This window comes from Otolemur garnettii, unplaced genomic scaffold (genome assembly GCF_000181295.1).
Source record: "Otolemur garnettii isolate 467f Iridium unplaced genomic scaffold, OtoGar3 scaffold00303, whole genome shotgun sequence".
In the NCBI taxonomy this organism is placed as follows: Eukaryota; Metazoa; Chordata; class Mammalia; order Primates; family Galagidae; genus Otolemur; species Otolemur garnettii.
This window is the reverse complement of record NW_003852698.1, coordinates 331,561-349,525: the sequence shown is the minus strand read 5'-3', so window position 1 is coordinate 349,525 and position 17,965 is coordinate 331,561. Positions and strand designations below refer to the sequence as shown.

At 38.4% G+C, this 17,965-nt stretch overlaps 1 protein-coding gene across 1 annotated transcript in view; it reads left to right on the top strand.

The window, feature by feature from the left end:
• Positions 1–17,965, top strand: part of CFAP206 (cilia and flagella associated protein 206) — a 49,735-nt gene that overhangs the window by 18,865 nt on the left and 12,905 nt on the right. Inside the window, exons 7-10 of the mRNA XM_003803430.3 lie at positions 1,240–1,359; positions 4,929–5,127; positions 8,175–8,315; positions 13,141–13,334. Of these exons, the coding sequence (XP_003803478.1) occupies positions 1,240–1,359; positions 4,929–5,127; positions 8,175–8,315; positions 13,141–13,334 (654 nt within the window). The remainder of the gene's footprint in view (positions 1–1,239; positions 1,360–4,928; positions 5,128–8,174; positions 8,316–13,140; positions 13,335–17,965) is intronic.

The window sequence follows — 17,965 nt, the reverse complement described above, 5'->3', positions numbered from 1 at the left end:
GGGTGGATTACCCTTATCTCAGAGTTTCAAGACCAGCATGAGCCAGAGTGAGACCCCGTCTTCTACCAAAAATTGCTGGGCATTCTGGCAGGCACCTGTAATCCCAGTACTTGGGAGGCTGAGGCTAGAGAATCACTTAAACCCAAGGACCTAGGGTTTGGTGGAGGTTGCTGTGAGCTATGATTCCACAGTGCTCTACTGAGAGTCACAAAGTGAGACTCTGTCTCCATAAAAAAAAATAAAATGAAAGCAAAATTAAAAAGAAAGAAAGAAAGAAAAACTGTATATAGTTTCCCAGAAGATAATGAAACTTCAGAAAGTACAGGTGTCAAGACTCACAGTTTGGTTCTCATGCTTTTCTAGTTCATTTCAATTCTGCATTCATAGTAAACAAATCTTTAACCCTAATAAAATTCCTTGGGGCCTTTGGAATCAATAGCACAGTATCCTCAACTTGCACATGATCTTGTCCTCCAAGATGAGCTCTCTGATAAATGCTTCAGAAACACCCAGGGCCTCAGTGTAGGGCTCTGGTTATGCCCAAGCCATATATACATACATACATGCCCACACCATACATATATACATACATACATGCCCACACCATACATATATACATACATACATGCCCACACCATACATATATACATACATCCATGCCCACACCATACATATATACATACATACGTACCAAGCCATACATATATATATATACATACATACAAAGCCATACATACATACATGCCCAAGCCATACATATCAAGCCATACATACAATACATGCCCAAGCCATACATATGTACATAACTGGTGGGGTCTTCTTCCTCATCTGCCATCCCATTACAGTAGGGGCTCAATGTGATTTTATTAAATCTTGTTATTAAAATAGTTTTCAGAGGAACACCTTATTTTATCACTGAGGAATGGGAAAGTAACAATTATACAGCTGTACAAAGTGGATCCTTAAGAGTTTATTTCTCAGGAATGTAATGAGCTTTAATATCTAAGAATACCTGCATACATTTGACAAAACTGTATCCATTGCATTTCAAAAGATTCATTCATCCCAGCAGTATTTTTGGAGCACCACACTGTCATTAGAGCTGGGGGGACCACGAAGAACATCCCCTCTGTCACTGAGCTCATCTTTAGGGAGCACGGGGAGGAAGGATGGCTTTAAAACATGATTTTTATACTGAAATTATTGAAAATATTTATGCAACTCATGTTGTCTTCACAGTCAGAAATAATTTCTTGTACCCAAGAAGTGGAACTGATGATAAATCAGGTACGAGCCCTACTGGAGCAATTAAAAATGACTATAAAATCCAAGACAGCTGTCCCCACATCACAGGTCTTTGTAAGTATTTGTCATTAATTTTCACCTTGTTAAGGGTGAATTTCTTCTTGAGCAGTGGTTCTCAACTTTCCTAATGCTGAGACCCTTTAATACAGGTCCTCATGTTGTGGTGACCCCCAACCATAAAATTATTTTCAGATAGAGGAGCGGTGTCTCAGTTCCTAAGACCATTGAAAATATGCGTTTTCCGATGGTCTTAGTCGACCCCTGTGAAAGGGTTGTTCGACCCCTAAAGGTGTCGAAACCCACAGTTTGAGAACTGCTGCTCTTGAGTCCTGTAAAATTGGATCAGAAGTCATTATAATTATATTTAATTACTAAAAATATTACAGTTTTATACAAGTTGATCTTGTTCTTTGTGGTTATTTTTTAGTCACAGTGTGCTGTAAGTTGGATGAGAGAATTACTCTACATAAGTAATTGCTACTAATGGAAATGCAAATTTATTGTATGATAACTTGGTATTGGCTGTGGCAATTGAAATAATCCATAGTACTGTATTGCAAATGTGTTCATAATAGCTATTTGGAAATTGCCTCCAGCACAGAGATGATGTAACTTATGACCTTTGTGAAAAGACACATAATAATCACTTTATTTATCAGGCCTGTACTAATACTGACTTTCCTTTTTTTTTTTCCCAAGTCAAACTATATCCAGCTTTATTAAAGACACTTTTCATAAACAATCATGGTATTTTATGGTTAACAGTGTACAACCTTCAAATTCCCTTCTTCAATGGTCTACCAAAAATCAGAAAGCCACTATAAAACCCAATGAAGTCCTCATTTGTGCTCTGAACAGTGAAGTTTAGAGTGAGGGTTCACATTTCACATTTAGCATATTGTTTAACAGCTTTTCACAAGCTGACCCTGACTTTCAGGAAATGAAAGGAAAATGGCAGAATTTATCCAAAGATCCAACAGTCTACAAATGGAACCATTGCCATCTCAGTGATTGTTATTGGAAAAGTCCAGATTCCTTGACGTACTGGTAACCAGTTATTGGGGATCAGGTCCCAAGAGGTGACTGGATTTAAGGGAGTTAAGACTATGCTAACGCAGAGGGAGAATAGGACATAAAAGAAAATTAATTTTTCCATACCACAAGGCGTTTGTGCCAATGTGGCTGTGTGTCAACATCAGGGAATCCCTCCTCTTAGGTGTCAAGAGAGAAGTTTCTCAAAACTAGAGGGAAAAGACATTTTCCCTTATATCAATCTAGCTTTGGAGACATTCTATTAGTGACATGTGACTCCCCCCCCAAACAATGAGGTGTTCTATATGCTAACAACATTGCTAAAAAAAAAAGCAAAATGAAATTAAAAAAAATTTTTTTAAAGGGTGGTGCCTGTGGCTCAAAGGAGTAGGGCACTGACCCCATATACTGGAGGTGGTGGGTTCAAACCTGGCCCCGGCCAAAAACTGCAAAAAAAAAAAAAAAAAAATTTTTTTAAACTTGATTAAAAAAATAGTATTTCAACCTGTACAGTCAGCAGATGTCACAGTTATCACAGGTGCTCACACTTCACTGCCATCCCCAACACCTGCAGCTTTCTGGGCCTGGTCTGTTTTGGCACCTCCACTTTCTGCAGGGTTGTTCCCCTCCTTGCCAGCACCAGCTATTCCCTTTTCCCCTTTGGGTACCTTCTCTCCCTTCTCTGCAGGGGCCTCTTTAGGCTTTGGCTCTGGCTTTGGAGAGCAGGTTTAGCAGTCGACTTTGCTGGTCTTCCTTGTGGTCTGTCCTCAGCCAGCTTTTGTCTCCTGGCTTCCCCTACAGCTTTTCTCTTGGATGGGACGTAGGTGCTGTATGTGGGGAGGCAGCAAGGCCCGGGCTTTGGTCAGTCCGGGAGTTGTTCTCACCTCCTCTTCTTCACACTGCTATGACTTTCTGATTATCTTCATTGTGTGGACAAGCCCAGCAAGGCTGATCTGTACTGAGAGGCACAAAATGCACTGTGTGTTGTGTGGAGCATCCAAAGCACCAATAGCTTCTGCGCTTACTCCCAATACTTGGTTTTAAAAACTAAGAAACCAGAACAGAGTTCTGAAGGATCCAGGACAAAAAAAAAAAAAAGTTCCTTCACTACTATGAAAAACTCCCAACTTTTTCCAAAACATCTAATAAGAGTTCTGAAGGATCCAGGACAAAAAAAAATAAAAAAATAAAAACCAAGAAACAAAAGGCTAACTTGTTTAACTTACATTTGGGGCCTGATTTATGTTTTGTTTTTTATAAGTCAATGGCCTTTAATATGAATAAGAAATATTTTATTTGGCCAGGTGTGGTGGCTCACGCCTATAACCCTAGCACTCTGATAGGCCAAGATAGGAGGATCGCTTGAGGTGTGGAATTTGAGACCAGCCTTAGCAAGAGTGAACTCTGTTTCCTCTAAAAATAGAAAAATATTAGCTGGGGATGGTGGTACACACATGTAGTCCAGTTACTTGAAAGGATGAGGCAGGAGGATTGCTTAAGCCCCAGGAGTTGGAGGTTGCAGTGACCTGTAATGACACTACTATACTTTAGCCAGGGATTTTATCTCAATTACTTAAAATCTTTAACTTGTAGCTCACAAGACATGCCCTAAGATATATCTCTATGCTTTCCAGATAATCGTGATTGGGCCAGTAAATCTAATTATAATGAATCATATTTAGTTTTTTTTTTCTTTTAAAGATATTTTCCCTTGGGTATTTTTTTTTTTTTTTTGAGACAGAGTCTTACTATGTCATCCTTGGTAGAATGCTGTGGTATCACAGCTCACAGCAACCTCAAACTCTTGGGCTCTAGTGATTCTCTTGCCTCAGCGTCCCAAGTAGCTGGACTACAGGTGCCTGCCACAATACCTGGCTATTTTTAGAGGCAGGGTCTTGCTCTTGCTCGGGCTGGTCTGAAACCCATGAGCTCAAGTAGTTCACCCGCTTTGGCCTCCCAGAGTGCTAGGATTATAGGCATGAGCCACCTTGCCCAGCCCTGCCCTTGGTTTTTGAGATGATGTGTTTGTAAATATTTCTTAGGTGACCACATGTGTTTGGCTTTTAAAATAAATTAACTAGCCAGGTGTGGCAGCTCATACTTGTAATCTGGGAGTCTGAGGCAAGTGGATTGCTTGAGCTCAGGAGTTTGAGATCAACCTAAGCAAGAGTGAGATCCTACCTCTACTAAAAATAGAAAAAACTGTCCTAGTGTTATAGTGGATACCTGTAGTCCTAGCTACTTGAGAGGCCGAGGCAAGAGGATCACTGTGCCCCAAGAGTTTGAGGTTGCTGTGAGCTGTGATGCCAGAGCACTTTACCCAAGGCTCCAGAGTGAGACTGCCTCAAAAAAATAAAAGGTAAAATAAAATAACTTTGTATATAATAATCATATAAAAAATGAAACAATTTGAAATAATTTTCTCATAATTTGAGTCAAATTTCTATCTAGAGTCTATTGTGTAATTTCATAAGACATAAAGAAGAATTGATTTCTTTACAAATGACTATTTAAATTTATTTTTAAGAGTACAATGATTTACAGTTTTGTTACACAGTTAAATTTTATACTATTTTTTTCCTCTTCCTCAGCCTATCTTCATTTCACTTTCCAATCTGTGGACCAGCCTTCAGGATGAAACCATTCTGATTAGTGTCCTCAGCAGTTTAGCCACTCACCTTGAACCATTCCTGGGCTCTCATGAACTACTCTTCCCTGAAAAATTAGTACAAGACCTTCTCAATGGGGAGACTGTGAAAACTGATATGTGTAGAATTAAAGAAAACATGGGTAATGAAAAGCATCCATTATTTTATCTTTTTAAAATTACCTCTACAATAAGTCACTGTCTTGTTTTAAAATTTTCATGTTATATCTTTCAAATGAAGCATTAAACATCTTTCTTTATTGTAAAGTACTAATGTTCATTATAGGAAATCTGGAAAACAGAAACTATGTAAACTGAAAAACTTACTCTCCAGCAACAATCATGCATAATGTTACTATTAATGTCTTGGAAAACAGTGATTTTTTTTGTCCATATGTGCTTCTATTCCTGGCCTAGTGATTTTTACTATTGATTTGTTATAGAAAAGAATATTAATCCTTACTATATTTGTTGCAAATAAGGCTCTATTTCTTCAGAATGTTGTTTGTTATATATCTATCTCAGATCCAAATTGAGAATCTATAAATCAATAAATTAAATTGTAAAATAAATTTTATCCCTGTAATAATTTCATCTCTGTAAGATTGAGTTTATTTTAGGTCCTTTAAAAGATGCATTGATTCTTATAGAAAGAATGTCTTTATCAATAAACTTTTAACCTTTTTGGCCTTTTCTATCTTAGCTAAAGACAAGTTAAAGTTCATGAAAAATGCCAAATGAAAGCCTGAACTTGAACATATTTATGTTTATTGTATGAAAGAGTTTTTTCATACAATGAAATGATATACTCTATGAATTTTCAGTGATTTTTTATACATTTTTTGTTATGACAATGTCACTTGCCAAAGCAGTGATTTCTTAAACTATTAGAATGTATAAAAACTGAATCAGGGGGCAGCGCCTATGGCTCAGTGAGTGGGGCACTCGCCCCATATGCCGAGGGTGGCAGGTTCGAACCCAGTCCTGGCCAAACTGCAACAAAAAAGTAGCCGGTGTTGTGGTGGCCTGTAGTCCCAGCTCCTTGGGAGGCTGAGGCAAGAGAATCACCTAAGCCCAAGAGCTGGAGGTTGCTGTGAGCTGTGACTCCATGACACTCTACTGAGGGCGACAGAGTAAGACTCTGTCTCTAAAAAAAAAAAAAAACTGAATCAGGGACTCAGCTCAAAAACATCTGTTTAGTTGAAGATTTTACTAGTCACTTCATTTCATTAAAACAATATGTGAAAAATAGTAGTGAAATTAAAGTTGAAGTAGTTTCAGCAGTGGATATTAAGCTCAACTGTATCAGCAAGACAGTTTACTTGCAGCTTCTTAGATTTGTATTGCAAGTACTATTTTGATATTCCCTAGGATACTTTTTATCAAGATATTGCTCCAGTGAAATTAGAAAACCAACATTCTTCTAAAAGAACTTATTTGCCCAGGCAGGATGGGGATCCAGAGAAGGGTATTCCTAGGAATATCTAGGACTTACTTGTCCTTTGTAGCACTGTCCTGTGGGGTGACGGACCCTGTGTTTCGCTGCTCATGGAGAGTCCCCTCGGCAGGGGAGGGGTCCCTGTCATGTATACATATAACACCAAAAAGTGTTATAAGTCTTCTTTTAATTAAAATAATAAAACATAATACCACTTTTGATAGACAGGACCATATCAAAAGTAAATTCTGTAATATCTGTGAGCCAGTAAAGCAATGATGCTATATACCATATGTACATATTTATATTCATTTTTGCATCCTCTAAATAATATAATATTCTTTTAGATTTTAGAAATTGCTTCCACAGTGATTCACATTTGTCTGGGCTCAAAGCCATTCTTTGCAAACATCAGAAAGATATTTTCATACATTTTCTTTCTGGTATGTTTTCCTAGGATGCCCATAAGTGTGTTTGTAGTTTGAGTTGTAGCCATGTAGTTGAAACAGCAGATCTGAGTTTATAAAGAGATACATGAAACTTCTGAGTAAGTAAGTTATTTCAGTAACAGGAAAGTATTCCGCTGAAATACACTGGTCTATAATAAACTCTAAATTCAACAATACTCATTCTAAGTTACCTTATTTCTAGAAATCAGTTAATGCAAATATTAGTAAAAAGTAACTGTAAGTTTATTCATTGGGCCAATGAAATTTTATCAAATAAACACTATGTTAAGTACCAGGAAAAATAATACCAATAATAATATGCCATACTTGAAGCAGCAAAATAAATACCATGCCAAGAGAGTGATGATGATGATGATGATACAAATTGGCATTTATAGAAGCTGTGGAAGTTGTTAGAATCAAAATGTAGTCACTAATGTTAAAAAAAAACAGTAAAAAAAAAATTTAATTTACACCTGCAAATCTCATTGTTGGAGGCTTTCAGGCATCAGAGAAAAAACAGGAAGGTTTATTTTCTCTAAATTATGCATTTACTTTTAGCTGTAGCCACAGGGTCATTTGTAGTGTCTGCTTTTTGGGCTTAGAACCAGGCATAGATGGGTAGTTGGGATTTTGAAAGTTAAGAACCATAGGGAACAATGTTTTATAAATCAAGGTGTTATTTGTGTAAAAAATGTATTTAATCTGTTTATCAAATGTGAATTGACAACACTAAGAATGATTTTTAAAAATATAAGAAACAAAAATTGTACACCTTGTTATCAAAATCAAGAGTGATTTCTTTGACTCTTTGCTGAGAACATCCTCTATTGTTCCAAGAAGCAGTAGTCCTAGCATGTACGTATTTTTCCATCTGGCATATTATTAAAAGCTACATCACCTTGAATGAGGTTGATTTGCTCTATCTTGGTCACATAGAAGCCAGTCTCCTCTGCTTGTCCCTGTGTCATCTGCTCTGTGGTGGCAGGAAGCGCCATGGAAGGGCCTTGCTCAGCTTCCCTTCTGGCCACAAAACACACTTTCCTTAAGTGGCCTCTCCTCTGTGCTCTTCATTCTGGAGCAGAGTTCTGCCTCCAGGTTTGCACCGGAAACCAGTGTGACCTTGGACCAGTCATTGAGGTCATTTGTATTTCTTTGCTTGAATGCTCCTCCCCATAATGCTGGTTGTGTACGCATCAAGCTTCAGAAAGTTAATGTGTATAATGAGCTACTACTGATTTAGTTGAGACATGTAACCTTCTCACTGAGTAAAAGCTTTTCTTGTTCTCCTCTTTCATTTTAGAAGATAGAGTACATCCATTGGATTTCAGAAAACTAGAGTGGCTTTTCCCAGAAACAACAGCAAATTTCGATAAGTTGTTAATTCAGTATCGGGGATTTTGTGCTTACACATTTGCTGCAACAGATGGTCTTCTCCTTCCAGGTATCACTGGAAAAATACTGTTCTTCCTTCCCCAATTCTCATTTATATAGAGTGTTGTCACATATTTACTTTTCCAAACTTTGTGGAAGCAACTGGTGAGCTAGAAGAGGAGCCACAGGGGTGATCTGCCCTTGCCCTGACTTGCTTTTGGGGTGCTCACAGGGTGACTAGCTGACATAAACAAGGAGTTATAAGCAGTGAGTAATAGAATGTGTGTATTATGAAATAGGCAGGCCGCAGTACCACAGAAAGGGGATGACTCCAGTGCAGTGAAAGGTTTCAGAAATGTTACACAGCATTACTAAAAATACATCATCTTTCAAAATGATTACTGAGGCTGGGCACAGTGACTATTGCCTATAATCCTAGCACTCTGGTAGGCCAAAGTGAATGGACTGTTTGAGCTCAGGGATTCCAAACCAGCTTGACCAGGAGTGAAACCCTGTCTGGACTAAAAATAGAAAAACAAGCTGGGGATTATGGCGGGTGCCTGTGGTCCCAGCTACATGGGAGGCTGATACAGGAGGATTGCTTGGGCCCAAGAGTTTGCAGTTGCTGCGAGCTATGATGCTGTAGCACTCTACCCAGGTGACAGGGTGAAACTCTGTCTCAAAAAAAAAAAAAGTGATTATTGAAAGACCAAGACTTACTTGACTGATAAGTTTATTTGAAAATATTCTTTGTCACTTTGTAATAACATTTCATTACCATAGCTAAGGATTTCTCTGTAAGTCAGATCTTTCTATGGACATGGGCAATATTTTACCTGGTAAAATTTCTCTACAGGGTTGATATTATTTATTACAGGTTTTCCAAAGTAAAAACAAGTCAGACATTGAGATAAAAGAAATTATTATCCAAAAAGTGTTGTGCAAATTGAGAATAAAAAGAAGCCTGCTAGGGTTAGAATGAAAAAAATTTGACAAGATTGCTTCTTATTTACTTTACACCACTAGCCTTTTTTCTTGTTGGTTACTTTATTTTGGTATGTTTTTGGAATTACTTTTTTCATTATAAAGAATTATTAAGAGGGCAGCACCTGTGGCTCAAAGGAGTAGGGTGCTGGCCCCATATGCCAGAGGTGGCGGGTTCAAACCCAGCTCTGGCCAAAAACTGCAAAAAATAAAAAAATTATTAAGATAGTGTGCATATAGGCTATAGCAGTGATTCTCAACCTTCCTAATGCTGCCTAATGTCGTGATCCTTTAATAGAGTTCCTCATGTTGTGGTGACCCCCAACCATAAAATTATTTTTGTTGCTACTTCATAACTGTAATTTTGCTACTGTTATGAATCATAATGTAAATATCTGATATGTAGGATGTATTTTCATTGTTACAAAGGGGTCATGACCCACAGGTTGAGAACTGCTGGACTAGAGAGAACACACAAATTGACTCGTTTTTTATGGTATTACATTTTTCATAATGGGAATAACAAAAGGATTGCCATGGGGAATTGAAGCCCAGCGAGAGTTACTGACACTGAGGAGGTGAGAGCTGTGGGAAGTAGAGAGCAGCAGTCTGTAGGCAGCTCTGCTCTGCTCCTTTGATTTCATTTTCTCAGCCCTCTTTCCCTTCCTTCCTTACTACATGTCTAAGAAGGGAAGAGAGCCACCAGGGACGCACACAGAAACATGGGTGTGGGCTGACAACAGGGGTAGCACGATGAGGGTGGCAGAGTTACAGGCTAGGGTCCAGGAGAGCCAGTTTCTAGTTCCAGTTTGTATCGGTATCATGGGCAACCTTCAGCAAATCTCAAGCCTTCCCAGCCCTTAGTTTCCCCTCAGGAAAATGAATAGGTTTGTGGAGATTCTTCCAGCTTCCACCTCCTATGGCTTAAAGAAGAGGGAGAAGTAGAAGGGTAGTGGGGTTACAGTCACAGACCCTCTCTGAATAAGCTAGTTCTCACAACTTTGTTTCTGCTTACTGTTATTTCTGGGCAGTAGCTGCCCATGTTACGTTGGAGGAATTCTCTAGGACTGCCCTGATGACAAAGGCTGTGGGTGAACCATCAGGATCATTTTCAGATGACTTCACTGACTTTACTTTCTAGCCCCCTTTCTCTCATTTGCTGTGCTCCAGCCTTCTTGTTATTCTTGAACATTCTAAGCCCATTTTTACCTCATAGCCTGTGGTATTCCCTCTAGTTGGAAAGCTCTGCCTCCAGATAGCAGATCTCCTTCATTTCATTCAGCCTTTTCCAAATGTCAGTCTCACCCTCCTTCTTTTCACTGTATGTTTATTTTCTTTTAATTTCTTTTTTTTTTTGAAGAAGAGTCTCACTATATCGCCCTCAGTAGAGTGCTGTGGCATCACAGCTCACAGCAACCTCAAACTCTTGGGCTTAAGTGACTCTCTTGCCTCAGCCTCCCAAGTAGCTGGGACTACAGGCACCCGCCACAACACCCAGCTATTTTTTTTTCTTCTTGCAGCTGTCATTGTTGTTTTAGCTGGCCTGGGCCTGGTTTGAACCCACCAGCCTCGGTGTACATGACTGTTGCCCTAACTACTGAGCAACAGGCACCAAGTCTTCACTGTGTGTTTAATCTGATCTTTCCCCTGTGGCTCTGGTCACTCTGAGCCTTGTGATATACTTGTGATTTGTTGAGAGTAAGGACTTTGTTTTCTTGCAGTATCTTTACTGCCAAGAACAGGGCCCATCAATATTTGTGGAATGAATCAATAAGACAGTATTGCTGTTCCTGTATAATTAATACAGACTGCATATTTAATAAATTATAGTCTATCTAGTATCTTTGTACACTAGAAATTGTTTTCTGATTATTCAGTTTGCATTTTAGAAAAGATATCTCATTTTTGTAGTTCTTAAAGAATTATTTTTAACAGCATGGTATTGGTACAAAAACAGAGAGGTAGATGTATGGAACAGAATGGAAAGCCAAGAGATGAATCCAGCTACCTAACATTATCTGATCTTTGACAAGCCAATTAAAAATATTGTGTGAGGAAAAGATTTCCTATTTAACAAATGGTGCTGGGCTAACTGGATGGCGACCTGCAGAAGACTGAAACTAGACCCACACCTTTCACCATTAACTAAGATAGACTCTCACTGGATTAAAGACTTAAACTTAAGACATGAAACTATGAAAATACTAGAAGAAAGTGTAGGGAAAACACTTGAAGAAATCAGCTTGGGCGAAAATTTTATGAGGAGGGCCCCTCAGGCAATTGAAGCAATGTCAAAAATCTACTTTTGGGACCTGATCAAACTTAAAAGTTTCTGCACAGCCAAGAACACAGTAAATAAAGTGGGTAGACAGCCCTCAGAATGGGAGAAGATATTTGCTGGTTATGTCTCTGACAAAGGTTTAATAACCAGAATCGACAGAGAACTCAAACGTATTAGCAAGAAAAAAACAAGTGATCCCATCTCAGGGTGGGCAAGGGACTTGAATAGAAATTTCTCTAAAGAAGACAGGCGCACAGCCTACAGATTTATGAAAAAATGCTCTCCATCCTTAATCATCAGAGAAATGTAAATCAAAACTACTTTGAGGTACCACCTAACCCCAGTAAGATTAGCACATATCACAAAATCTCAAAACCAGAGATGTTGGCGTGAATACGGAGAAAAGGGAACACTTCTACACTGCTGGTGGGAATGCAAATTAATTCGTTCCTTTTGGAAAGACATCTGTAGAACATTGAGAGAACTAAAAATAGACCTGCCATTTGATCCTGCAATTCCTTTATTAGTATATATCCAGAAGACCAAAAATCGAATTACAACAAAGATATTTGTATCAGAATGTTTATTGCAGCCCAATTTGTAATTACTAGGTCATGGAAGAAGCCCAAATGCCCATCAACCCACAAATGGATCAATAAATTGTGGTAAATGTACACCATAGAATACTATGCAGCCCCAAAGAAGGATGGAGACTTTACCTCCTTCATGTTTATATGGATGGAATTGGAAAATGTTCTTCTTAGCAAAGTATCTCAAGAATGGAAGAAAAAGTATCCAATGTACACAGCCCTACTTTGAAACTAATTCATAGTTTTTATAGGAATGTCATAACCTAATTATAGCCTTAGAATATGGGAAGGGGGTGGGAGGGGGAGGTGAGGGTGTTGGATGGGGGGAAGGAGGGTGATTGGTGGGGTCACCTCTATGGTTTATCTTACAAGGGTACAAGTGAATCTTTCTAAAAGCAGAGTATGAACGTTTTAACTCAATAACTAAGAAAATGACATGAAGGTTATGTTAACCAGTTTGATGAGAGTATTTCAAAATGTATATGAAAACAGCACACTGTACCCCATGATTTCATTAATGTACACAGTTATGCTATGAGAAATAAAAAAAAAAAAAGAATTATTTTTAAGGGCGGCACCTGTGGCTCAAAGGAGTAGGGCATTGGCCCCATATGCCGGAGGTGGCAGGTTCAAACCCAGCCCCGGACAAAAACTGCAAAAAAAAAAAAAAAGAAAGAAAGAATTATTTTTAAAACAATCCTTATAGCAGCTAGGTTAAGTAGATTTCAAAAGTCTGCCATATGACTAAGTGGGCTTTTCATAAGAGATTTTTAAACTTCGTATATCTAGAAAGTGGAAAGTATTTTTACATAATATACACTTTAAATAATATTAATTTCACATGAAATATCACTTAATAAATATATGACTTAAAATTGCTTATTATAACATTTTAGCAAAATAAATCATAAGTGACATGTTAACAATGGGAGTGTATAAGGACTGGTTTTATTGGCATATTGCAAATATAGAACCACTTAATATTTCATAAGTGATTAAGATATTTAATATCTAATTCAATTCTTTGTCTTAATTTTCAGGAAATCCAGCAATTGGAATTTTGAAATATAAAGAAAAGTATTACACTTTCAATACAAAAGATGCTGCATATTCATTTGCAGAAAATCCTGAAAATTATATTGATTTAGTTAGAGAAAAGGCCAAAAAAAATGCAGAATTGATTCAGCTACTGGAACTTCACCAACAGTTTGAAACTCTCATTCCGTATTCTCAGGTAAATAGGATGAATATTTTAAGAATTTATGACATTTAGGTTGGATGTCTGTAGCTCAAAGGTTAGAATGCTGGCCCCATGCATTGGGGTTGATGGGTTCAAACCCAGACTGTACCTGCTAAACAAACAAACAAAAAAAAGAACTTATGACATTTAAAAGTATGGTTAATTAAAAAGTCACATTTTTTGCAGAGTGGTTACCAAACCAGGCAGAGACAGGTGCAGATAGGGTTCTTTATGGGTTATCTGAAAGGGATTCACATGTAAAGATGCAAATTTATGGAATCCATAAAGAACAATGAAAACAAAATATGAAGTCAAATTCACTCTGGGAGGCTGAGGCAGTAGGATTTCCTGAGTTCAGGAGTTCCAGACCAGCCTGAACAAGAGCAAGACCTCATCTCTACTAAAAATAGAAAAACTAGCCAAGCCTTGTGGTGGGCACCTGTAGTCCTACCTACTTGAGAGGCTGAGGCAAGAGAATCATTTAAGCCCAGGAGTTTGAGGTTGCTATGAGCTATGACCCCATAGCACTCTAGCCTGGGTGATAGAGTGAGACTCTGTCTAAAAAAAAAAAAAAAGACATTTAGTCAAATTGATAAGTTGACAGACTGGAAAAATCTGAAAGAGAAAGACTTCATTTAGTTAAATAATTGAAACTGCAGTATTGGTGTTTCCAAAATTGGAGGAGCTTAGCACAAACACCATAGACAACTTCTTTATGTTCAGGTTTGAATTGTAGTACTCTGAAAGGTCGCAAAATGGATTGGAAGGTATGTTTCTTCCACCCCTGTTCCTGTTCACTTATTAATTCATCAGATATTTAATGAGCTACTTACTATATGCCAGGAATTATTCTTGGCACAGGGTTAGCAGGGAACGTGCCAGGTGAAGACCCTGCCTGCGTGCAGCACTTTCAAATGCTATGTGTCCATCTCATGTTCTTCCTCTTTGTTTCTCGTTTTCATCATTCACTTTTTAAATGGTCTTTCTCTCTCTTCTCTCATCAAGTTCCTCTCTTTCAAACTCACTAAAATAAAAAACAATTAGAAATATGTGGTTTGAAATATCTATTGATTGCTCTTTATAGCAACATTTTAGCTATGAAGCAGGTAGGTTTTGGTGCCACTGACATGGCCAGCAGGGATCCAAGAAGTAATTGCTAAGAGGACTATCAACCAGGGACAGGCACACGCAGAGGGCAGTCTGCACACAGGGTGGGAAGGAAGGAACAGCTGAAAGTCAAGCTGTCAGAGGGGGCTGGTGAGGAGATGTGCTTGTCAGAACCTGGACAGCTCAGTGGGCTCTGTTTTGAGAGTTTGCTGTCCACATGACACTCCCTCTCTAAATGGGGCTACTCCTGTGTGTTAAGACATTGGTCTTATCCTTTTACTGTCCATCTGTGTGTGGGCCAGTAGTAGGACTACACTTTTTGGTTCAACTGAAAGTTTATTCAAAATGATTGTACCAATTTAACTTTTGTATGAGATTTGTCAGTTACAATCCTGCTAGCACTTGCTATTACCTGGGTTTGTAATTTTTACCCATTTGATTAACTTAAAATGGAATGTCATTATTATTTTATTGTATATTTTTCTGATAGTTAAGTCCAGTATCTCTTCTTACACCTATTTTTCCATTCAGGTTTTCCCATTTGTGTATTGACTATCTGTAACTATTGCCAGCTTTTCCCCTACAACACTCTGTCTCTATTTTGTTGATTGGCATTTCCTTGTCTATTCTAAATGTTAACTTTTATAAGTTGTAAAAGTAGCAAATGTCAGCTCAGTGCCCATAGCTCAGTGGTTAGGGCACCAGCCACATGCACCGGAGCTGTTGGGTTCAAACCTGGCCTGGGCCTGCTAAACAACAATGACAACAATAATAAGAAAATAGTCAGGCATTGTGGCAGGTACCTGTAGTCCCAGCTACTGAGGAGGCTGAGGCAAGAGAATCACTTAAGCCCAAGAGTTTGAGGTTGCTGTGAGCTGTGATGCCATGGCACTTTACCAAGGGCAACATAGTGAGACTCTGTCTCTAAATAAATAAAAGTTGCAAACGTCTTTTCCCAGTCTGTTACCTCTCTTAACTTTGTCAGTGGAGTCCTTAATTATAGAGACATCTTTAATTTTAATGTAGACAAACCAGTTTCTCCCTTTAAAGAGTGTGCTTTATTTTGAAGCCTTATTTTAAGAATTCTTCTCTGTTCTAAGATTATTCTTCTTAATTACCTTTTCTTAAATTGCCAATCTAAATAACAGAGAGAAGCTTTAAAAGAAAATGTTTATTTGGGAACAGGTCATTGCAATGGGAATACCCATACCACAGCAAACTATGTGTGTGTTCAAGGAGGTAAAGGGACACAAAGGTTTGTAATAGAAAAATTACCTAATTGTTTTATTTTAGGATAGTTATTCCTGGCTGCAGGAATCAGTAACTAAGCGTGTCCAAGGTTGGACAGGCAGTTGATGGGCAGGTACCGTTGCAGAAATATATTTTATGTAAGGTTGTAGTGACCTCTATGCAAAGTTGTGGTTTTTACAGTCTTTTGTGATAGTTTTTATCATCAGGCAGAGAAGCCTGAGAACTTGCCCTTCATGGCCTTCCCTGGCTCTTTCAGGGTTTTGTTTTCCTTTGCTTTTTGAGACAGGGTCTTGCACTCTTTTTTCTTTTTTTTTTTTTTTTTTTTGAGACAGAGCCTCAAGCTGTCCCCCTGGGTAGAGTGCCATGGCTTCACAGCTCATAGCAACCGCCAACTCCTGGGCTCAAGTGAGTCTCCTGCCTCAGCCTCCCAAGTAGCTGGGACCACAGGCGCCCGCCACAATGCCTGGCTATTTTTTTGATTGCAGCCATTATTGTTGTTTGGTGGGCCTGGGCTGGATTTGAACCTGCCACCTTAGGTGTATGTGGCTGGCGCCTTAGCCACTTGAGCCATAGGCGCCGAGCCAGGGTCTTGCACTCTTGCCTGGGCTGGAGTACAGCGGCATCATCCCGGCTCACTGTAACCTCACTCTCCTGAGCTAAGGGCAGCACTGCAGATGTGTGCCTCCAGGCCTTTTTTCTTCTTCCTTCTTCCTTCCTCCTCCTCCTCCTTCTTCTTCTTTTCTTCATTATTATTATTATTATTATTATTTGAGGCAGAGTCTCAAGTTGTTGCCCTGGCTGGAGTGCTATGGTATCATAGCTCACAGCAACCTTCAACTTGGGCTCAAGCAGTCCTCTTGCCTCAGTTTTTCTATTTTTTTGTGGAGACAGGGTCTTGCTTTTGCTCAGGCTGGTTTTGAACTCATGAGCTCAAGCAATCCACCTGCCTCAGCCTCCTTGAGTGCTAGGATTGCAGGCATGAGCCACCTTGTCTGGCCGTATTTTTATTTTTTTGCAGAGATGGGGTTTCCCTTTGATGCTCAGTCTGTTCTCAAAACTTCTAGGCTCAAACAATCTTCCTACCTTGGCCTCCCAAAATGCTAAGATTACAGGTGTGAGCCACTGTGCTCAATCTGTCAGTGTTTTTAACACAAATGACACCATTTTGAGTTAGACAACTTTCACATTTTTTTCACATTTAGGTCTTTAGTCTGTTTGGAGATAATAACGTCTTCTAATTTTAGTTTTCTTCACGTAGCCAGTTTTCCTAATTTTATTTACTAAGTAATATAAATGTATTTTCTACTTAATACCTTTAAACACCTAAATGATGCCTCTCTGTTGTATTAACAATTTTCATATGAGACAGATTTGTTTTTAGGCTCTTCATTCCATTGGTCTATCTCTGTGCTGATACTACACTGTTTTAGTTACTATTGCTTTGTAATATCTTTTATTACCTGAGAAGGAAGCCCTCTTTGCCTTTTATTTTTCAAAATCGACCATGTAAGTTTCTTATTGAATTTGTCAAGTCCCCCCCCCCAAATCTTCAAGGGATTTTTAACTAGAATTGCATTAAACTAATTAAATAATTTTGGGGGGGAATTTATGTGTTTATTATATTGGGTTGTTATATCCTTGAAAATACTGTTTATTTACTGTTTTTTTTCTTATAATAGTTTCATTAATTATGCCCTAAGGGATTTAGTTACATTATACTCTCTATCTATTGCCTCTTAAACAGTACTAAGATAGCTTTATTTAGAAAAAGCATTTACATATTAATTGTTATCAAATAAAATGAAAAGCCTAAACAGAAAAAGCATAAGGAGGAAGAAATATATCCTACCCATTTTTTTCTTTTTTTTTTGCAGTTTTTTTTGGCTGGGGCCAGGTTTGAACCCACCACCTCTGGTATATGGGGCCGGCACCCTACTCCCTTGAGCCACAGGTGCCACCCTAATCCTACTCATTTTTTAAAAATGACTTTTAATTGTAAAATATTTATTTAAGCCAAAAGGTATATAAAATGTATCACCTTGCTAAAATAATAAAAAACAAACACCTGTGTATCTATTGCTTAAAACAATGAAACTCACACTATGTGCTGTGGAGCTCCCTGGGTGTCTCTCTCCCATTGCATTCTTTCTTTTCCCCCAGCAACCACTACTTTATGGATTTAGTTTTTGTCATTGGTGTGTATAGTCCTGTGATTGATTGCCTTTTGCCCAATTTTCTATTAGTTAATTTGTCCTTTTTTTTTTTTT